The sequence below is a fragment of the Python bivittatus genome, unplaced genomic scaffold, assembly GCF_059951505.1.
Source record: "Python bivittatus isolate LINGU-HERP-01145 unplaced genomic scaffold, Pbiv_v1 ctg000980_np1212, whole genome shotgun sequence".
Taxonomy (NCBI): domain Eukaryota; kingdom Metazoa; phylum Chordata; class Lepidosauria; order Squamata; family Pythonidae; genus Python; species Python bivittatus.
This window is the reverse complement of record NW_028277125.1, coordinates 54,381,708-54,405,459: the sequence shown is the minus strand read 5'-3', so window position 1 is coordinate 54,405,459 and position 23,752 is coordinate 54,381,708. Positions and strand designations below refer to the sequence as shown.

The 23,752-nt window shown below is 36.9% G+C and overlaps 1 protein-coding gene across 2 annotated transcripts in view; it reads left to right on the top strand.

Annotated features, from left to right (window-relative positions):
* GFRA1 (GDNF family receptor alpha 1) overlaps positions 1 to 23,752 on the top strand; it is a 226,798-nt gene that overhangs the window by 136,980 nt on the left and 66,066 nt on the right. For both annotated transcript variants that reach the window (XM_007424944.3, XM_088132692.1), the window contains exon 4: positions 2,801 to 3,140. In XM_007424944.3, coding sequence (XP_007425006.1) covers positions 2,801 to 3,140 — 340 coding nt within the window. The remainder of the gene's footprint in view (positions 1 to 2,800; positions 3,141 to 23,752) is intronic.

Here is a 23,752-nt window from a genome sequence, read left to right as displayed (position 1 = left end):
ATTAGGGAAAATAGCTAGTGTATAGATTATGCTTCTTTTCCCGATTACTAGATTTTTGAAAGAACTTTCCCAGGCTAGTTTCCTTCAGAGGACAATCCACAAGAATTTTGACTACTTCCTAGTGATAATTGTACCAAGCTGGAGGGGTGTGGAAAACTATCAAGGAAATAATAATTTTAAAAAGCAGGTGTTTGTTTCTACAGTTACTGCTTGAGCTAAAGTTCTTGTTGCATCTGAACTTACTGTTCTGGAATGAAAATAACTGACACAAGGACTGGCACTGTCTCCATATAGATTACAGCCAGCTAAATGGTTGTAGCTGTCTTGCACAAAAGACTTCATTGTTTCTCTAAAAATATAACTTTTACATCAGTGATGGGGATCCTACTGTTGGATTACAAGTGCCTTCATCATTTGGCTGTTATTCAGCTTGAGTTGGAATCCAGTGACATTGAAAGAAACAAAGATTCTCCATTCTGATTTAATCACTGTAGATCAGTGGAAAATCTTTAATTGGAGCATACTAATTCCATGGAAGAATCAGTGTTGGCCCAGTAGCAGAACTAGCCCATCTCATTCCTCCACTTAAGACTGGAAATAGCTTGTTAAAAATTAGTCTCGGGTATCCCAGCTCCATGTCTGCCAGCCCCATTTCCAATTTATATGTTACAATGCGCCAGTAGATACTCATAGGAATGAACACGTTGCCTTTACTGATTGAAGTTTAGTACAGATACAGAAGAATCAGGGAAGATCCAGTTGTTATGTTTTTCAGAAAATGAGTCTCTCAGTTTATGGACATAAATTTACAAGCAATATATTGACTGAACTAGCTTGACAAGAACAGAATTCAATATACAGATGATGGTTTCCTTGTAGTAGTGTTATATTTTAGCCAAGAAAGCATTAACATGGACAATTTTGCAAACTGTTTCAGTTATTTAGCCAAACAGAAAGAGGCTGGGAAGTTGATCTTGGAGACCTATTTCAAAGTATTACATATTTTATTTTGGGAGCAAATAACTGATTTGTTTGGTTCTAAGTCAACTTTAAACACAACATAAAAGTTGAATGTAACACCTGTGAAGCACCAACAATTGTTCAGAATTAGTAGAAGTGGAACATTTCTGGCGCTTCCTCACATTTGATGGGAATTTGAATATTTAACATGATTCAGATGACAGATGTCAGATATGTTGGATTATTAAATTAATTTAGAACCTAAGTCTAGATTACTTCTATTAATGGTGCTTGCTGATGCATAAAGAACATATTCAAAAAGGCCATGTGCTCTTTTTTGATATCTTCATGTCTTTTGGCAGTCATATAATATCAAAAAGATTTAATATTTGTTTTTAGGCATATATACATGCTGTGGCACTCCATGTTTTCTATATTGGATTTTAGTATTAAAAAGTCCATGAATTCTGTCAGTGGTAATGCTACTATGTATATATTATTTTTACCAAACAATATTTCCTTTTATTTGTTAATAGCCTTATTGGATTTTATTATAATCTCAACCTATAGAGGTGATCTCCCATATCCCCATACATACTCTTATCAGGCTCAGCTTCCCCATCTTGAGTACTGTTTAAGGTCCCTTTTGCAATATATACATATACATTGTGTGTGTGTGTTCGGTGAAATATGCAAAGTGTGCACATCTCTCTCCTCAAGTTAAAGCAATAATGCCTGAATATGACTACTTTTTTTGACAATTTTTAAAATATATAAACTTTAATAAATACACTTTAAAAATAAAGAGACCAAAATAGACCCTAGTTTTTGATTAATGCAGCTGGGAGAAACCAGCATGTTGGACTTGACTTTTTATTATTCTCTGAAGCTTTGCTTTCTGAGAGACGTATGCATCCTTGGGGCTGAGGATAAGTGGGAAAATGATAAAAATCTGAGTCTCAGATGAGGCCTCATTCCCCTGTTTCATTCTTAACTGCAGGCCACAGTGTTAGGCTGCTAGCAATATCAGAATATACGAAGATAAATCTGTGTTTTGACATGTAACCGCTCAGACTTTTGGTAACTGCTTATTGCAAACAGCATAGTTTAAGGCATTTTGCATAACATTTGCCCTCCAGAAACAAATAGACATGTAATTACTTTGTAATCATATAGTAATTAGTGTCTACCATGCCTATATTGCATAATTATATGCCCTGCAAATTATATGGAAATTATACTTGGATTTAGTTTGCATTTCTGTACACACTGTTGTAGACAAAATAAATTTAGGATTTAATATATAATTATAACTGTAGAGATATTAAAACCTGGTAGGATGCTACAACTATCTTTTGCCAATTAGTTTTTTGCTGAGGTTTGGAGATCATTCCTCAAAAACCATGCTGTGTCATAGACTGTGGCTGAACTGAATAATTCTTGAAATAGGGTCATATGTAGGCTTATAGTTTGAAATTATATTCCTGAGCTCGACAAGAGTTTTAATTCTGAACAGGAGATCCTAATGTGAACAAGGTCATACGAGTAGCGTATCTCAGTTGACTTCAAAGATTTTGGGTGGTGTTTAGGTAGATTCTTCTGAGCCAAGGTTTCCTTCTATATTCTGCTGCACCCATAATCTATATTCCAAGCTAATCTTAGTGGCTTGAGCATCACAACTATCTATTTGCACATTTCCTCTCAAAAGTTACTTTCGGCCTTATATTTTATGCAGTAATCATTAGTTTCTTGAGTTATGTCTTCTGAATGCATTTATAATGTAAATTTCAACTTTCAGCAATAATATATTTTCTTCTACTTTTTCTTTTTCTAAATGCAGTGGAGCCTGTCATTTCAAAAGGGAACAACTGTTTGGACGCTGCAAAAGCCTGTAACCTAGATGATACCTGCAAGAAATTTCGATCGGCGTACATAACACCCTGTACCTACAGTGTGTCTAATGAAATCTGCAATAAGCGGAAGTGTCACAAGGCCCTAAGGCAGTTTTTTGACAAAGTTCCCCCCAAGCATAGTTATGGGATGCTCTTCTGTTCCTGCCGAGATATTGCATGTACAGAAAGAAGACGACAGACTATTGTCCCTGCGTGTTCATATGAGGACAGGGAGAAACCAAACTGCCTGAATTTACAAGATACTTGCAAGACGAATTACATCTGCAGGTAAGATAACACATGACACTGGGGTGATTAATGAGGTGGCGCAAGGAACTGCTGAAATTACCAGTGCTGGGGAATAGCGTTTCCACCAAAGAACAGGGCAGTAGGGAAAGAAAACCTGTAACCTTTAACAGAATAATAAAAACATCTAGTTACACCTGTATATCATTGAAATATCTATTACCCCTGGGAACTCTGTATGTGTGTCTTTCTATACACACATACATAACTTTAGCAAGAAAGAAAATGAAGTAGTATTCTTTTCTAACTAATTCTACAAGTGATCTTTTCTGTTCTTGGCAGATAAATCAGCAACTTTTAATTAACAATTATTTGACAGGAAGACAAAATAATAATGTGGTAATTGATACAATTATAATTAGTTTTCCTGAACAAATTGTGATTGGTTGTGGATTCATACCTTGGTGTGGCTCCTGATACTGAAAGCAAGAAAAGAGAAGGTATGTAACAGACTGAAATGGGGAAAAGGTTAATTTCCAAGAGATGGTACACATGACTCATTATCAGTGAAGCAGACTTTTAAAAAATCAAGGAAATCTTGGTATTGTAAGAGGGTGGTGAAATAGTATTTAAAGAAATCCTCAGTGGTGGAATCAGTCCAACCTCAGATCATCCAAAAATATCAGGACCAAAATTCCCAGTCACAACACTTCTTGAAAGCCCAGGCTTGGAGCTGTAAATGCTAAGTTCCATTCCGTATATAATTTATATGTTGCAGTATGCTGGCTCTTTTAGGTATATTTATTTTTTCAGTGTTTAAGGCCACTTGCCTTGGATGGTTCACAAAGAGTTAAAAACATCAACATGCATAAGCCTTAACCTCAGTTTAAAAAAAAAAAACCTACCTTGGGAACAAATCAACTCCAATTACATAGAATTAAATTGAAGCATAACTTTTATGAATGCTTTTAGTCTTCTGACAATGAGGACATTTCCTCACTAGTGATTTATATTGCCAAGCAATCACCATTGTTCCAATATAAGCAAAACAGGTCTTATGTCACCACAACAATGGTCAGATTATGACGTAAGGCTCTTTAAATCACTCGTTTAATGGCCTTTATCACTGATTTCCATACCTTTGTTATTTAAATCATTTGAAAGGTCCATGTTTCTTTATGTATAGTTCTTCTAATTAACACAGTTCTGAAATAAAATTTCAGATTGTATGCTTCCTGTGTGCCTCAAACTAACAACTAGAATACTAGGGCATTCTGTGATTGTTGAAAATAGGAAATCAAATGGTTAACCAAGATTGCCTCAGTCTGAAACTACAGCATGTATTTCTTTTAAGTGCCATCATTACTCCTGCTATCTTCATTCATTTGGGCATCCAACTTTCTAAATGCTATTTCATTTTCTCACTTTCCCTCATCTTTCTTGACTTCATGCCTTGCGTTCTCCATCATTGCACTTTCCAGCTTCTTGGTCAAAAAAAACTTTATTGCTATTTTTTTGAAAGCAGCAGGAATATGAAAATGGATTTTTGTGCAGATTACCTATTGCAGTTCTCTTTCTATTCGAACTTCTGCTCGTAGGTTTTACCTTTGACAGCCTGGCTGTTCTGGTAATAGTCTCAGAACTAGGTCACCCTTGCATGTTCATCAGCTGATTGCTCTAATACTAAGTAAATACTTGCATGTGGAAAACAAGTTATATCAAATTATACCAAAACTGGAATTGTAACACTGTCTTATATTTTGGACAGAGGCAGTTAGGCTCCATTCTTAATGGTTAGAGGATTACCGAATCTAAGGGTCTTTTTACCACGTTTTGTTCATTATTTTTGTGCCTTTGAGTCAGTGCTGACTTCTGGCAACTGCTTTTACCATGTCTAGTATTCTCTAATTTTCGTGGTAATTTGGACATTGTCTCTGTTTTAAGAGCTGTTTGAAGCCGCAGTAACTCTGGAATTGTTATTACTCTTTTCTGTCCTTTGACTTTTTTCCCCACTTTCTATAATTTTTTTGTTGTTCAGTCGTTAAGTCGTGTCCGACTCTTCGTGACCCCATAAACCATATTGCACCAGGCCTTCCTGTCCTTCACTGCCTCCCTGAGTTTCCTCAGTTTCATGCTTCAGTGATGCTATCTAACCATCTCATCCTCTGCCATCCTCTTCTCTTTTTGCCTTCAATCTTTCCCAGCATCAGGGTCTTTTCCAAAGACTCCTCTCTTCGCATTAGGTGACCAAAGTATCTGAGCTTGAGCCTCATTATCAGTCCTTCCAATGAGCAATCAGGGTTGATTTCCTTTACGATTGACTGGTTTGACCTTCTAGCAGTCCAGGGGACTCTTAAGAGTCTTCTCCAGCACCACAGTTCAAAGGCATCAATTCTTCGGCGCTCAGCCTTCTTTGTGGTCCAGCTCTCACAGCCATACATTACTACTGGAAAAACCATAGCTTTGACTATGCGGATCTTTGTCGGCAAGGTGACATCTCCGCTTTTTAATATGCTATCTAGGTTTGCCATAGCTTTCCTCCCAAGGAGCAAGCATCTTTTAATTTCATGGCTGCAGTCTCCGTCTGTGGTGATCTTGGAGCCCAAATAAATGAAGTCTGTTACTGCTTCCATTTCTACCCCTTCTATTTGCCAGGAATTGATGGGTCCAGATGCCATGATCTTAGTTTTTTTAATATTGAGTTTCAAGCCAGCTTTCGCACTCTCCTCTTTCACCCTCATCAAGAGGCTCTTTAGTTCTTCTTCACTTTCTGCCATTAGGGTGGTATCGTCTGCATATCTGAGGTTATTGATGATTCTCCCTGCAGTCTTAATTCCGGCTTGTGATTCTTCCAGCCTGGCATTTCTCATGATGTACTCTGCATATAGGTTAAATAAGCAGGGTGACAGTATACAGCCTTGTCGTACTCCTTTCCCTATTTTGAACCAATCGGTTGTTCCGTGACTGATTCTAACTGTTGCTTCTTGGCCCGCATACAGATTTCTCAGGAGACAGGTAAGATGGTCTGGTACCCCCATCTCTTTAAGAATTTGCCACAGTTTGTTGTGATCCACACAATTGAAGGCTTTTGCATAGTCAATGATTTCTATAAATAATTTTATATTTATATATAAATAATAAATAATTTCTATAATTATCTAGATTAAACCTGCGCATCAAAAGTACTTTCCAAGTACGATATTTTGCAGTTAACATAGGTAACTTGCAGTCCCAGAGCTGAATTTCTGCAGTTTCCCTGGAGCTGAAACATGGTGAAAATTCTTTGTGGGCATGAATACTGGAAGCTATATTCTAAGTATGGAGAGTATTAATTTGCAGAAATATGGGAAAATGAGAAGTGAATATAGCGTAGAGGTAATGTTGTTTTGTTTATTCACTTTGCAGCTCTTAGCCTGTAGGTCAGTTTCTCAGCATATGCCAATCCCTATCCATCTACTCCTATATGAAGAGCCTCAGTGCAGTGTTTATTTCTAATTGTATTTCATATTTCAGTGGATTAAATTATTCTATTGATAGGAATATAATATCTCCAAATTCAGGTCATGTTATGCCTTCTCTTATTTTGAGAGACTGATAATCAGTGCTGCTTATTGGCAATAGAGCTAAGTTTAATCTTGGCCTTATATGCAGAGAAATTCCACTAGTCTCCTTTCATGATGCTGAGACAATGTATTATGCAGTTCCTAAAATCCTTTCCTGAACACTAATGACTAGAAAAAAAAATCAAGGTAGACAGTTCAGCAAGCATGTGAACACAGCTTGCTCATTTCAACATTGATTGTATGGAAATAAATTTGCTGGATTTACTGCACAGAAAGCACTATGTTTGAAACTGGAACTAGAGGAACTTGAATGGGAAGATGGCTTCTTTTCCTTGTCCTTTTGAAACACACGCACTCAACCGAAAAGGATTATATTTTCTACTGGCACTTCTGTTTTTGAAGTTTCCTACCAAAATCCTCCGACTTTCTGTTTTGGTTTACATTTATCTTTTGTTCACTGATGTAGATTGAGAGCAGAGAATGTATGACATGAAGTTATCATATGCATAACCTGTTACAATAAATGGGGAAAGCTTCACATAAGATTGATGATTTTGCATGTTACTTTTGTTTTCTTTAGAAGAAATGTCAGGAGAAAAAAAAACCTCCGATAAGTGGAAGGAAAGGCCACCAATCAGGTCAGATCTGATTGGATTTTCCTGATTAGTCATGCATATAGGAAATCCTAATTTTATGCATCTTTCATTCATGATAGGAGATAGGGTGATGTGTTATTTCTTTTTATATGACTTTATATATTTAAGTGTTTGCTTGGAACATAATAGGAGGAAGCTTACAGCATTGCATGAAAACTTTTCATTACTTGGATCAGGTAGAGAGACTTTTAAGATAATAAGCTCTATATTATTAGCTGGACTTCCTTTTCAAGCTGCTTGTTTAGATAGCTCTTTTTGCTGGTTTCTTTAATTAATTATTTGAAGAATTTGCCTTTGTTGTTCAGCCACAAGTTTCTAGCAGCTGCTAACAAACAAGTAGGTAAATAGCTAAACAATCTAAAAGACATGGCAAATAAGAAAAAGGAAGCAGGAAGGGAAAGGAACAAACTAACTGGCATTGAAGATGTTACCTAGTTGGGTGATGAAATGTTTACAAGCCAACAACCAAGCTTGGAGGGCACCAAGGACTCCACAGAATACTCCAGCGTAATGGCTTCTCACCGTGACACTTGATGGAGAGAAGAGCCTGATGCTTTTCAGCATAACTTTTGGTGGCCTTGTTTTTCTTCATTCACTCTGCTCAAGTTTATCCAGATTCATTAACTACCTTTGCTGCCTTTTCCCTCCTCATCAGAAAGGTTGGAAAAATGCATCCAGTGTCCCAGTGCTGTGATCTAAAAATGCTAAGTCTGTCAAGAAGTTGCAGGGGCTAAATGAAAATAATTATATACAGTGGCCTCCAGGCACTTCTTTTGGACACTGAGAGTTGTGTTTAATTTTGTTTTCTAATTGAAGGAAATAAATCAACTGAAGAACTCTTAAAAGCATGTTTGGTAACTACTGGGATCCCCCATCTTTAGGAAAGATCATTATCTGTGTAGATGCTACACATATTAAAACAATAAATAGAACAATTTACACTTGGAATATATAAAAGCCCATTGCTGAGATCCCAGAGTTCTTTCACTGGCTCTCTGTGTGCTTCCAGCATCCATTAAGAGAAAATGGACTCGAAAATGCTGACATGGAAACAGTCTCCTAGCTTATCTTCCTTTAGCCTTTCACTGACACTTTTTCCTTAGAGATACACACAGACAAACACACTGTTAAGAATACCTTTTAAAAATGTGGGTCATAAAGGAACTACTGCCAGAACTAAAAGCATGGTAGTTGAGTAGTCCTTACTTTCTGTTATTCCTCTGCCATAATATCAGAAATAAATGCTGATATTTATCAACAAGAACTGGAAGCATGATCTTGTTAAACAAATCAAAATAAAAGCTTACCATAAAGTGACATATTCTTTTAAATGTAGTGCCAGTTGAATGAAGTTTTACTGTCATTGAATTAAAAATGCAAGAAATGCAATAATATAAATGAGACGTTACTTTTCATCTTTAGTCATGTTTTTCACCAATTTTTGTTCTTTATTCTTAAAAAATATTAAACTATATAAATAGCTGTTCTATCAGTCCTAGGCATTCCATTTGGTTAAGTCCTGTAGTCTGACTTACTCTTAATTTATTGCACTTAGGAATGCCTCTTATGATTTATTGTATGTGAATCTACTCGATGTGCAGGGACAAATTAGTGCCCCACTCACATCTTGGCTTCTCTCGCTGATTTCTTTATCTCACTTTGAGTTTTCATTATGACATTTTTACTCGTACTATTGTTACTTTTCCAGCTAACACATTTTATTAAAAATTAAAAATCAGATTCTTCCCCCCCTTTTTTTTTTTTTTTGCCAGCTCTCTTCCTACAATGTCTTGAAACAGGGGTAACAGCACCCAGAAAGAAGAAAAAGACATGAATATCTCTCAAAATACCTGGCCATTATCATAACAGTGTCAGCTGTTCTGTACCTACCATAGGCATCCCCACTATAGTATCAGCACTACCTCCACTGCTTAGATCACCAATTCTGAGACCATTTGATAAATGCTCTTTAGCCCCATCACTACTTTCAGTGCCCCCAAAGTTTTGGTAAGGCGAATGTTTCCCTGTTACCAGACAGCTCAAAGTAACAAATAACAAATCCTCACAGCTGCATCTAATGGCTCCCTTGTTGCCCACCTTCTTCTGTACCCCAGTGATCACCTATTTTTCCATCCTCTCCTGTTTTTTATCCATAGCATAGCAGAGCCTTGTACTAAGGCAAGGAAAACCATAACTCCTGATTTCCCACTTATCATTGTGGGCACTTGATATTCTTCAGACTGAAGAGAGAGAGCAGTGATCCTAGGGCTCACTATTATGACCTGTAACAGTGCAAAGTGAGGCAGATAGTTTTTAATGCTATGGAAGATCTAGACTGACTTATCCAAACTACCTGATGCAAAGCCTTCTACTTACAGCATCAGTGCCATCTACGGTGATGCAGTTATTGCCTATCATATCATCATATACCTGTGCAATTCAGGCCAGTGGACCTATGTAGACATAGAGGATGAGAATATCAGTCTAGCCCCATTGGCTTATGTAGGAAACTGCAGGACCATCAACCATAGATCAGCCAATGTTCTCCCTCAGAAAGCAATGAATACTGGTTGGAATCAAAAGATACTGCTTCAGAGCAGCCCTTAATCTTAATAGATCAATCCATAGGCAGTCACTCCAAAAGTTCATTATAGAAAGATAACCATGCTAAACTGAGTAATTACTGCCCCTCCTAGCACTTCACCATCCAAGTTAACAATCCATGGAAAATGGGGTATTCTTCTGTTGAAGGGAAGATGTGTGGGTTATGTGAATGTGCAGATAACTACTTGAAGGACCATAGTGACCTGTTTTTTTTCATTGCTCCAAACATATCTTGGTCTTTTTCACAAAGTACACTTAAATCTAGTGTTAGGGATTAGGGGAATAGAGCATTTTACCAAACTGTAAGAACTAATCACAAGATTCCAGTTTGCTACAATTTTGATCTGAACTTTTCATGTTTTGACAAAGTAGGGCATAAATCTGTCATATTCTATTTGTCTTTCTGTCTGAAGGCTTGCTTTTGAATTAGGAAAAAACGTTTCATTAGTTAATTATTTAATTTATTTGTATTTATATTTATCTTACCTTATAGATTATCATTTTTAAAGAATATCACTGCAGAAGTATATAACTAAACCTCTAAAAAGTAGGGAAAAAACTAGGAATTGTGTAATAAACATTTGAAAAGAACAGGGAACCATGTACAACAAAATTATTCAGTACCTCTTAAAAATAAAAATGTAATTAAAGCACATTCCCATCTTGTTCTCCACAGCAGCTGTACACATAATGGTAAAAGAAAAGCTTGGCAGCAATTTATTTAGAAGTAGCCAAAAATATTATTTTTCTTGGCTTGTTTCAGAATCCAGATGTGTTTTTATACTTAAATAATCATAGTCCTTAAAGATAAGTCTCTGCAGGTATCAGGATATTGTAATGTCACATAAGCTACCTTCCCTTCCCTCCAAAAATCAAACGAACAAAAACCCTCTTTGAAAATCAAAATAATGAAGCAACTTTCAAAATGCAGAATTTAAATACATAGAATTTTATAATGCTGTTTCAGTGATCTTATGCAAGTGTTCTTTCTAGATGTTATTGGCATGGGTCTACTGAAAATACAAAGTACAAGCAGGTGCACAGGGTGAGTTTGAAAAATCTGCCATGAAAATTCCATAGGAAAACCGTATACAAAATTAAGTATTCTCATAGATTTGTATGCATAAATATGAGTTGCTGTATCATTTTCAAAATGCATAAATTTTCTAGTGACGACAGTTCATAGAGCCTCATCCATAAGGATGCAAATTGACATTGGCTAGCCATGGAAAACACAGTATATCCCTATTCCAGAACTCTGGGAAAGCTTTGATGTTCTCCCTAAGCTTCCATGCAATAAGCTTTTCCAGTAACATCATTACTGGGAGAATTTCATATTCAGAGTTTCTCTGATTTTTATGGAAATATAGAAACCCTTTTTTCACATCTTGGCTATTGGCCTTAGAAGTCACATTCATGATCTTACTAACCACACACAGAATCAAGTCCTTAATTAGCAGAAAGCAAAGAAATTGAATTCTTTCAGGGCCAATAATAGAAAAATTCTCATATGAACATAGTGCTTACTTGCTGGATCATTTGCCTGTTCTTCACTGTGTACATAAAAGCCTTATAGGTGCACATAAGCCAAAGAAACATTTTAAAACTGCATATTGAACCTGTGTGATCCAGTAGATTGAACCATGGTTTCAGATTTAATTGCAAACAAGTGATTGATCTAACAAAAAGCACAATTCTTTTCCGTTATTGATTGATTGATTTTTAATTGAAAGAATACAGTGGGGAAAAGAAAATACACAGATAAATTAGTCATGAGTATTTACAATTTATCCATCATTTGCAAGCAGTCTTCCATCCCCAAGAAAATAAGTCTTTGATCATTCAAAATCGGAAATATATTGACCTTCTACATCACATGTAAGGTCAAACAAAGAGGATAGACATCTTAGTACATTATAAAGGCTATATAAATTATTAATACTATAAATCAAAGAATATTATGCCAACTGTAATGTTCATGCATAGTTTGAAACATCTTAAAAATATATATTTATTCAGCATAAGGCCCATTACATTTGATGCCATCTGATGAATAAAACTACAACTGTGTCCTACAGGTTCTTGCTGAAAATGTAAGCTTTCATGTGTGAAGCTCTTTCATTACCTCTTTTTGAAAGACTCCCATTTTCAAGTTATTGGAGCATTTACAGTATGCCAAGAATGTAGAGTCAGGCCAAGAGGTTTTCTTGTAGAACAGTCCCTTTCATGTACCGACATTTGATCTCACTGATTTGTTCTTCCCTGAATTTTGTGTGTGCCATAAGGGAAGAGGAGGGAATATTGGACATTTAGTAACAGTGTCCTTTTTTCAGTTTCTCAGCAAGCTGTGGAGTAAATACTTCCTTATCCCCATAAGTTAAGGAAAGTGCAATAGAAAAAAGAAAAAGTTATTCTTGTAGGCTGCATATCCCCTTGCACGGCTTTTATTCCATACTTCCCCATTTTCTGGGGAAGCTGATGAAAGTTGTCATCTGTGCAATGAGAGGCAACCCTCTCCACAAAACCAACACTTTGCAAGATTTCAGCACATAGTTATGAATTAATTATCTGTCAATCAGAGCTTGCAGGCATCTCTTATGAGTATGGCAGGTACTTTGGCTTGTACAAGTACCATATTACAAATACCAGTAACTTTGGAGGGAATGAAGATGTTTGCTAACGCTGATGTATCAATATAGGAAGCTTTGTCATACTGACTCAGATGATGGAGTGATCTAACTCACTGTTGTCAACACTGACTGGCCACAGTTGTTTTGGGCTGAATCCAGGTCCTTCTCCATGAGAATCATGTGCTGTTTCCTTGAGCTACAGCCTTGTTTACAAAGAGAGTTCTCTGGGGTTAGACAGAAAGAGAGTATGTAAAGTATGTCAATGTTCTGGAGGTTAGATAATTCCTTTGGCACTTGCTTGATATAAGAGAGTTGATTCCATATATTTTGCTTGATATTGGTGGTAGCTCTAGAATAACTTGTGTCCTGAACAAAGAGCTTCTCTAATTACTTTCCATGGCCTCTTCAGACATTTTTTTTTGGTCTTGCCATGCTTTGTGACCAACTGAGCTGCAGCGGTCACTGGATGACTCTGAGAAAGTCACATTCTTTCTCCCTCATCTACCTCTGGTTTTGAGGAGGCCCCCCATGTAACTCACTTTGAGCTTTCAGAGGAAAGGTGAGATATAAATAAATGTTTGTCTTTGCTCTGTCATATCTGCAAAGGTACAATTTATTAAATCTTCCTGCTTTTATGAAAAAAAATGGATTTAAGGAAGATTATTTTGTTTTTATTACCAATCTCCAAACTCCAAATGAAGCAAATATCCAGGCATTTCTTGTTTTATTTATAATTGCCCTTACAGTAAAAATTATTTTCAGAGCTCTATCAGAAAAAGAAATATAAAGCTATAGGATTTAAATATAAAATAGCATTTCCCATTTGCTTAAGTTGGCTGCTGTTTCTTCTGGTGAAGGTCATGCAGATCAAAAGCCGGGTGGCTGCACTGATGGAGTTCTTTCAGAATGGAGAGAAAAGACAGGCAAGGAGGCCAAAAGTGTAATCGCTAGGAATTGCATGTCCTTGTTCCTTCTAATGTTTTCTCACAGTTTGGCTTCAAGCTTTGAGGAATTGGACAAAACCATTTTTTGTGAAACTGTTCAGAAAATCTTAGTGGCATTTTGCTTAGGAATCTAGAAGTTCTTAGAACCAAAATTAAAACAAAAATATGCAGCTCTGCAAATGCAGCTTTGCAAAGTAGTTTGGCCAGCTTAAGTTATTTTCTAAGTTGATCACGAACCTTATAGCTATGCTGTTTTTAACTCAGTTGTGCCATCTTAATCCCAATTAAGTCTTCTTGTAGACAGTGGCACTGTTTTGGATAAGTTAAATGGCCACTGTACAAAATGTTTAATGACATACCTGGCTCATTGCACTTTACCTTTCCTAAGAAACATGGCAATCTAAAGAGCAGTATCCTTCATACCAGTGGTTAGTATCTGGGTGTATCTTGAGATAAACAGTTTAGCTAATTTCAAACTCTAATTGGTTTACATGCTCAAGCGATTAAACAAAGGCCACAGAAGCAAGCCGAAAGCAAGATAAAGAGACCCCAGTTAATTAGATTCTCCTCTTTCATTGTAGAGCACTTTGATCATTATCTTTGTGATTCAGAGCTAAGTGAAATCCAGAATTTACTGCAAGTGCACAGTGACCTGTAGAGTGTTCTAGGACAGTAATCTGAAAGTAGCTTCATGATATTGAACAAGGATGCCTAACTTTATTTTGTGGAATTCTCATATTCACATAAAGAAAGAGGAAAGCAGATTATTGTTTTCTGTATGAAAGATAGGCTTTCCATGTAACAAGTCCCAAGACTAATTCTTAACATCTCCAGGTAGGGTTGGAAATAGTCCTGTCTCAGTAGGTATTATACATGATATAACAAGGGTTCTATAAACAAGGGTTCTATTGTTGGAAAGAAATCTTACCAAGTTCATTTCCGAGCCAGGAATAAAATGCGCAGGCAGTTGCTTGAAACAGAGATGTTTATTTCTGGGAATCTAACATACAGAGTCAGCTGTTGGATGTGGTCACAATGAGCCCTCCCCTTTAAGCCCTTTTTATAGAGAAACCTTGCTATTGTTCCTCGAAAGCATGCAAAAGTGCGCCCTCCAGGAATTCCGAGAAAATGCACTTAGCCAGCATTCCAAAAAGGAGCCCTCCGTAGTTAGGCACCTTGCTGAGTTGCGGTTTTCTGTTTGTTTAGCATTTGTTGATTGAAATGGTAATCTCCTCAGAGAAAGGATCCCTCTTTATTTGATCAAAGAGATCTCATGTTAAACCTCAGCTAGGAAGGAATGTTATTAGCTTGGTGTCTCTCGCTGCATTTTAATCTATGTATTGGGCCCATTCTAATTGTACTTTCTCACCTTTTGCTTTGATCACGGCATGAAGACTGCATGGCGGGGAGGAAGATTTCCTTCTCACACTATAAATTTCTCTTAACTGAAGAAAAAGTTTGTGTTTTGTTTTGTCCACTCATATGATGACCCAAGCATTACATGCAACACTAACAATAATCATGTTTAGCTGGGTACCTGGGGAAATGTAGAGAATCTGGAGAGCTGTCCAGTATTGCCCATTTTGACTTTTTTTTAAAAAATTAATTTATTTATTTACAGCCAAAAGGCCCAAAAGCAAGTTACAAATATAATCTAGACATTAGATAAAACAATTTAACAGATAAAGTATTTAACAAATATTACATGATACACTTAAAAGCCCAACTAATTGATTTGTTACTGAAAACCTTGTTTTTATAGCCATAGTTAAAAATCTGGCTGTTGCCACTGTAATCTCAGGATGTGTGTAACTAATACACTTTAAAAAAAACAAAAAACCACTGGATTTCATGACTTGATTGTGGCACTTCATATATTATAACAGCTCAGTGAAATTCTAAGTAGTGCAACTAAAAATAGGATATGGTATTTATGTTTTTCAGCAGAAGAATGAGATGCATATTTGCATAAAGGAGAAAGTTAAACATATTCGTATTCCTGTTGCATTTGCTTTATCATATTTCTGTTTGAGTTAAAATAGAATTGCTTTAGATTTTTACGTGGAAGGTTATGGATGATTATGCTTTGCAGAGCTAAGTTCTCTAAGGCTTGAAAGCAAGTGACATAAAAGAAATGTCACAATGCATTGATTTCCTAATTTTACTGGCTCTGAGCATTTAGAGGTGATTTTGTGTGTGAGGTGGTAGGTAGGTATGTTTGTGTGCAGTGTTTTTGTTCTATTTTAGATTCCAGACCCTTGCCACCCATGCATTCTAAAGCCTATCAATGGTCCATCTTCTCAGTGATCTTGCCAGTTGCTGTCCAGCGTGTCTTCTTTTTTCATTGTTCAGTAGCACTCTATGATTAAGCCTATCCAATATCATTCTGCCATTTTTAAATGAGCAAATGAAATGTCAGCTTCTGCTTTCAAAATTCCCCATTGGGAATGCTGCTATTATGACAGCAACAGTTCCATGGTTGTCAGAGCTATCCATTTTACTGCCAAGTTTTGTGGAAAAATTGGAAGATGGTACAATGTTTCTTTAAAAATAACTGTGGTTCTAAAATGTGTACATCTTGGTACTTCTCTGTATTATTGTAATAGAAATTATATTTTACAACCTGAAATAAATCATCGCAGTCAAGGGAGTTTGTCAGACATTTTACAAACATAGTTCAGAGCTCTCTTAAACTATTTCTAGATACTTTGATGGCTTATCAAGTTATGTATTATGTTGTGTATTAATGTAGTAATATCAGTTGGAAGTGCTGGAATAAAATTGCAACCTAAATAAAGTTTTTGTCCACTTCATGCTTAGAAAATATTCACTTCATTTTAGCCAAATGTATAGAGCTCATAAATTGATTCTAAGAGTGCCAGCAATGTGCATATTACAACAATGTACAACAGGGTACATTTACAGTTTGACATTTACAGATGTCAAAATGCCTGTATCCACATGGATGCACAGGTGACTACGACTTCTTATTTATATTGTGCATAAGCAAGGGTTGGGGAGGAAGGTTGGAAAGAATAGCTTTGGAAGATCTAGCTTTTAGCTCATTAAAAACTTCTTGAACCACTCTACTTTGGGATAAGAACAACTAGAGCGGTACCCATCACTGTTATTGGGAAGTTTACAAACAGCCAGTGGATAATGTGATGAAAGAATGCCATATGAGAGTTGAACTCCAGCATATATATTTATTTAATATATGTAAAAAATGTATATGGCTGTTCAACTTGAACATTGCAATTCCAGGCAGCATATCATATATCAAGAACAAAACAAAATTAACAATTTAAATTAAATTCTGAAACATTAAAATGCATCCAGGCCATCATATTCATATGTGATTCTATGAACAGGATCAAATCCTATGAACAGACTCTAGAGTAGAATACACATCTTAACATTCATCTTAGTGCAGACATAGTTAATATTTATGAATATGTGCTATTTACAAATATAGTGATCAGTTACTAGCAGACTGATTGATAGCTACTATGTGACATTGTATTAGATGGGGAAAAAATTAAAGAACTCAGCCAAGACCTTTTATCCTAGATTTAATTTTTTAAAAAGCAAAGATCAGATGGCAAGATCTGAAATCATAAAGAAATGTTCTGATTTATGCAGTTTCTTTGACTTATTTCTGAGCAACCAAATTCACATGCTTGTTGGGTTTCAGACAGGGTGTCAATTAAAGACCCTTCCTTCTAGATGGAGTTAAGCCTTAGCTCCTTTTGCTTTTGAAAAATAGCTTTCTAAAAGAGAAGAAGCATAGCATGAATATTGAATACATTTTTTTGAACACTGAAAATCCACAGTCATGCTCTAGCATCTCCCAGAAGTAGCCTGGCCATCTCATTTTCCCAGCTGCCTTCTCAGGGAATGCTGATCCCTTGGACTCCCAAACTAGACCACAAGGATAACTGTGACTCATCTCATACTACAGTGGAACCTTGGTTTACGAACTTAATTCGTTCCGTGACTCTGGTCACACCCCGAATTGGTCGCAACCTGAAGCAAATTTCCCCATAAGGTTCAATGTAATTACCGTTAATCCGTTCTGGCGTGGAGGACAGGGAGGCGGCTGTTGCTTGGAGGGAGAGTCCCCCTCCCTACGACCACATGTCAGGGGCAGAAAATGGCCGCGGACCACGTGTCGGGCGGAAAAATGGCCACGGACCACATGTTGGGCGGAAAAATGGCCACGGACCATGTGTCAGGGGCGGAAAAATGGCCGCGGACCACGTGTCAGGGGCAGAAAATGGCCGCGGACCACATGTCAGGAGCGGAAAAATGGCCGCGGACCACGTGTCGGGCGGAAAAATGGCCACGGACCACGAGTCGGGCAGAAAAATGGCCACGGACCATGTGTCGGGCGGGAAAATGGCCGCGGACCACGTGTCGGGCGGAAAATGGCCGCGGACCACGTGTCAGGGGCGGAAAAATGGCCGCGGACCATGTCACGGGAGGGAAAATGTCCGTGGATCCGGTTCGTAACCCGAGGCGGAGTTTGCAAACCGAGGTAAATTTTTGCGGCTGGAGCTGGTCGTAACCCGAAAAGTTCGTTAACAGAGGCGTTTGTAACCCGAGGTACCACTGTATATGCATATTTATTCATGTAATTAGTGACACACATTTAGGGATCCCAAAGCCGCTTTCATGCTTACTGAGTGCAAGTTGACTAAGATGTTCCACTTAACCTTCTCAGATCACTTCCCACATTTCTAAAGTTTTGGTAATCTGAGTGCAGTTTGATTGAAGCCTCATTCTGCCTTATGGTCCACCCCCCATACATATCATTAAGTACTCTGCTTGTCCTGCATTTTAAAGCCAATGGACAGTTATTGCCCCTATATCTTTTCGCCCTATAGTATATGGTTTTGCCATCTTTCCAAAATATGTGATTTGGCATTCTTGAATTAAGAATTGACTCATTGGTTGCTGAATGTTCCCAATCCTTTGCTTCTCTCTCCTTCGCCCACTGTGGTTTCTGATCTGCCCCAGCTTTGAGCTTTGTTCTGAACTACAGTGCACACCTAATTAAAGCTCACACCTTGAATTATGGCAGGAAAGCCATTGGGAATCTTTCAACACTGGCATAATAAAAGCCCACAATCCTCATTGGTTAGTTTAGCTAACTTGTTTTGCAACAACTGAGGTTTCTAGATGAAGTTGCACGTGATTAAGAGAAGTAAAGTAATATGTTCTTTGTAGTCTTTGGTAAATAGCCTTACATAGCTACTTGTCATATTGTTACATTTCTGGGCTGTAAGCAACACTGTTAAAATTTTTAAAAATAAAATGTGGAAGGATGTGACATAAAAGGATGTGACATAAAATCAGAGATCTTTCAGAGGAGGCTTTTCATTAGCGATGCCAGGATCACATACATGTTTAAAGTTAACACAAGGAAGGTGAACCTCCCCAAACATATTTAACATAGGATTATTTCCTACGGAATGATTTCCAGAAGTTTTCTCATGACTTAAAAAAAATGGTTTAAAAACGTCTTGGGTTTTTCTATCACAGCATCAGAAAATCACCATTTTCATGCTTCATTAAATTATCCAGGTTCATTATTTGCACCGTAGTTCTCAAAGCTGTTTTGTTTCACTTAAAGGTCATTCCTATAAAAATATTTTTCCACTGCTGACTATAAATAATTTTGATTTAGGCTTGCCTCCGAGCTTAACAATTTCCCTTTAGACTCATTGCTGACATAGTAGACTAATACCTGTCCTTGACATATTTAATTTTAGTGCTCAGAACACATGTTTTGGCAGATTCTTTGTCTAAATATGCCTGACATATGACCAGGTGATATGCCTAATGTGCTGAAGAGGAAATGTTCTGTGGCTATTTAACATCTATATAACACTTTAATATGGAGAACACACTGAAAGTCAAGTGGAAGTATTGGGAGAAGAGCAAGGGTTATTATTTATGGCTTTTTGTCCTGTCTTTAGTTCAGTTGGGTTACAAAACAATATAAAATGGATCAAATAGATTAAAAATACAAAAAGCCAAATCAAAAAGCCAGTTGTGCAACAGGTGAGATAGCAAGTAAAAATAAAGTAACTTTGACTTCATTAGCAAGATTTGGCAGCAACTAAGGAGGGAGCTGTGTAGATGTTGATTACATCATATTGTGTTTTAAAAGCATAGATAGGAAGACTGCACCTGACATCTTAAAGAGACCAATAGCCTATTTCACTGTTTCAGTTGTTTCAAGAATTCTAGAACTAAGCCAACATGAAAAGGCGTTTTTTCCTCATAATTATTTACATAACATCATAAAGCTAATACCTCAGTATTTTGAGAAGTTGGAAAAGTAGTAATATTCCTGATATTAAGGATTTGATTTAACAGCTGTGTGACTTATTTGTTTTTGGAAAAGGCAGTTTTATCTACTAAGCAAAAAAATAATATGCTTTTGTGCCAGAGCTGTTACGATGTTTTGTAATTATTTTTTTATTTTATTTTCCCCCTCTAAGGAAGATTCAGAAATCTGCTGGATGTTTCATTAATATTTGACATATGCAGTTTTCCCCTTTCCTGTTTTGCTTTTGCAGTTTTTGGTGTATTTCTTTCCTATTTTTGTATTTTGTGTTTTTTTCTGTTTCTTTCTGTAAAATGTGTTAAGATAAAATATTTAAATACAAAAATAAATAAAATAACATGAAATTTTAAAAAAACATGAAGCTAACAGAGCTGTGCAAATCCTTTGAAAGAGGGATTTCAGGAGCATATATAAAGGACCTCTTATGAATTATCAAAGCAGCCACTGAAGTGAAGAGGCTGCACATCTTGTGTGCAGAAATAGAGGGGAGTTGTTTTCAAAACAGTTGCGCATGCATAGAAGAAGATACACCTACTTCAACTGTTCAAAAAGAGGTACTTTGTACACCTCCTGAATGTTCCAGAACATTTTTTCCAAAGCATTTCTCATCTTGGAAGAGACATTTGGAAAAGAGCTTTAGAAGATTAGTGTAATACATCTGCAATTTTTTCTTCTCCAGTACCACTTTTTCCAGTACCCCAACTTCCATTGATGATGACAAAGCCATGTTTAAAATCAAGATGCTTCAACTTACGAAGCCAGCATGAAAAATATTTCCTACTATACTTTGAGTCTTTCTTTAAGTAATCAGTAATACCTACAGTTGAAAAAGTACATATTAGGCCGGATAAACTAATTATATAAGGAGAAAACAACAATCCTGTTCTCACTTTCTGGGGAATTAGACAAAATAGAATTCAGTTGTTGTTATTTCTGAATACATATTCAGATTACTGCATTGCAAATACATATTTTCTTCATAATTGTGAAGAAAATTGTGTGGGATTTGTCTGAGGGGTGTTTAGATACTTGTGGAATTCATTATTCAGAACACATATGTTCATTCTGGTTAAATCTGAATCACTCAACAAAATCATAGTATTTCTTCTTCTAAAAAAATGTTTCATTTTACCGGCATTTCAAGTAATCCCGCCCCCGCAAAAAAAAAAAAATCTTAAAGAAATAAGGGCCCAGATCAGAGTAGTAGCAACAACTTACATTGCTGTATCTGAAGCAGGTTTCTTCATGTGCCACAAATAAAGTCAGCTCAGGGCTTCACTGAAACATTTTTGTCCTCATGGCACACAACAATTTAGTTAATTGTTTAGTACGTGCTAGAGGCTGAAAGCAGCACAAAAAGAGATTCTCATGCACTTATTTTATTTTATTTTATTTATTTATTTAATTCAATGTATATAGCTGCCCATCTCAAACCAGTGACTCTGGGTGGCTAACCACAATAAAAACAGTAAACATTAAAAACAGTACAAAAAAATTAAATATAATATAAATGCAGCCAAGAGATCTTAAAAAACTGTCAGTGTCAGTATTTATTTATTTATTCAATTTATTTTTTCCTACTAGTTCTCATACAGTTTGATGAAATCTGTTTGGAAAGGGAAAACGAGTTGTGGAGAAACTGAAATAAGCCTCTGCATTTCTACTTCGTTCCTAGGATACTTTAAAATTTCTTCTGGTGACAGGTCTGAGCTTCCTTTATAGTTGCCTTGCAGTGGCAATGATGAGGTTTTCAGTCCATCACGCTCTAGCTTGTCTGGATACTCTTGCTTTCTGATCAGAAAAAGGAGATCACTAAGTATTTAAACCAAATCAGAACTCTATTACAGTCATTGATCAGAAATCCAATATAATAAATAATGAAGCATTAAATATGGAAATGAGATTGCTGAAGATTGCTAGTGATGTTTGGATATTGAGAATTACCTGCATAACAAGAAGAAGATTCAATGATCGTTCACAGTTTATTAGTAGAGCATTATTCTGTACAGCATTGTACGATGTAACCCCCAGGGCCATTCCACCAGCACCACTGAAATTGAGAAAGGCATGGACCAAGGCCCCGCTCTTATTCAACTTCTACATCAACTCCATGATGGGCCATCTCCACAACACAAACTTTCATTCCCCAAGCTTGCTGGAAGACATATCTCTATTCTACTCTATGAGGACAATGCAGCAATACTTTCAAGAACACCTTGTTGGCCTTAAAAGAGCACTAAGAGCACTAACACAGTAGTGCAAGGAAGACCAGCTACAACTCAGTTATCATAAAACTAAAATCATGGCATTTGCCAAAAGGCCCAAGAGCCACTCCTGAAGCACAGATGGCCACAAGACTGAGCGGGTCTCCTCTTTCAAATACCCAGGAGTAGTCCTTCATTCTGCCAGCAGTAGGAAAGCCCATGGGGACTATGTTTCTGAAAATGCACAGAGGAGCTCATCTGCCATCCTTAAATTCCTCAAGACAAGAAGTGGCCACTATATTCCTGCAGCACTCAAATTATTTGAAGCCAAGTCAATAGCATAACTTCTTTATGGTGCCCAGATGGGCCCCTTCTCCAATTTTGCACCATTAGAACATGTACAATCCAAATTTCTAAGATCAGCCCTTCAAATCCCAAAATGTGTCCCTAATACCACCCTAAGACTAGAGACAGGCTTCATGAAAGTGGAGGCTAGAGTGTGGGTGACCATACTCAATTATTGGCTCAGACTACCCTTTTTTCTGCTTGGCCTTGCCCCATTAACTATGATGAATGATTTTCAGTCCACATGGAAACAGGCTGTAGCAACTAAAATCTCATCTTAGTTCTTCTCCTGGCTTTTCTCCAGATCTTCTACTCAGCAAGGGATATGACCAGGCCAAAGCACTCATTAAATAGCATGTAGCAGACACAGACCGCCAATTGGATCTACCCAGTACCCAACCTTTATTGCCAGTGAATCCAACAGGTACTCTGCCTGCCCTATGACATACTTAACTAAACACAAAGTATCAAACCACTGGAGGGCCTTCACTCGGGCACGATGTGATGGTCTCCCCTCAGCTGTCCTTGAAGACCGATTCAAGAAGAGTCCTTACCCAGAGAGACAATGCCCCTGTGACTCTGGACACACAGAAACAACAGAGCATGTGCTTCTGCAGTGCCTGTATCACAGAGACATTTGTAATAGCCTCATCTCACCATTACTGCATAAATACCCAGGGCGCACAGGACAATTCTATACTTTCAATTACAGAACTATACTTACAATTCTGCTGCTTTCAGATACCAACCCTGCTACAACATATAATGTTGCCAGATTCTGCACAGCAGCGATAAAAATTTATCAGATGATGACCTGTGCCATAAACTAGTTTTAATGAGCATCTAGTTCATCATACTAGAGTGCTCTGTAATTTGTAGTCTGCTATATACTAACCTTTATGCTCCCCTACACCCATCTAATGCTCCTACCCCTCCTTTTAGATTCCCTTTAGATATATACTTTCTGTTTTATACCTTTTAGCTTTTTATAATTATTATTATTATTTAGACTCTGATGTATTTTCTATGCTTTTTAATTGACTGTACCCCACCCTTCTTATGCTGGTCTTTGACCATAATAAAGATTTGATTTGATCTGTCCAGCATATTTTACCTTTACCATTTTTATTCAGTGAGTTTATGCTCACAGTTTGAAATTGTCTTTCCTCACATTTTACTCTTCTTTCTTTTGGTTTTGATGAATTGTTCCCTTATATAAAAGCTCTCTTGATAAGTGGTGCCTGGCTGCCAGAACTGATTTCATTATTTGTTGTAGTCAACCAATGGATTGATTTCATAGCCTTGTTATTTTTGTAGCTGAATCCAAAATGAGAAATGTGGAAGTTAGTTACA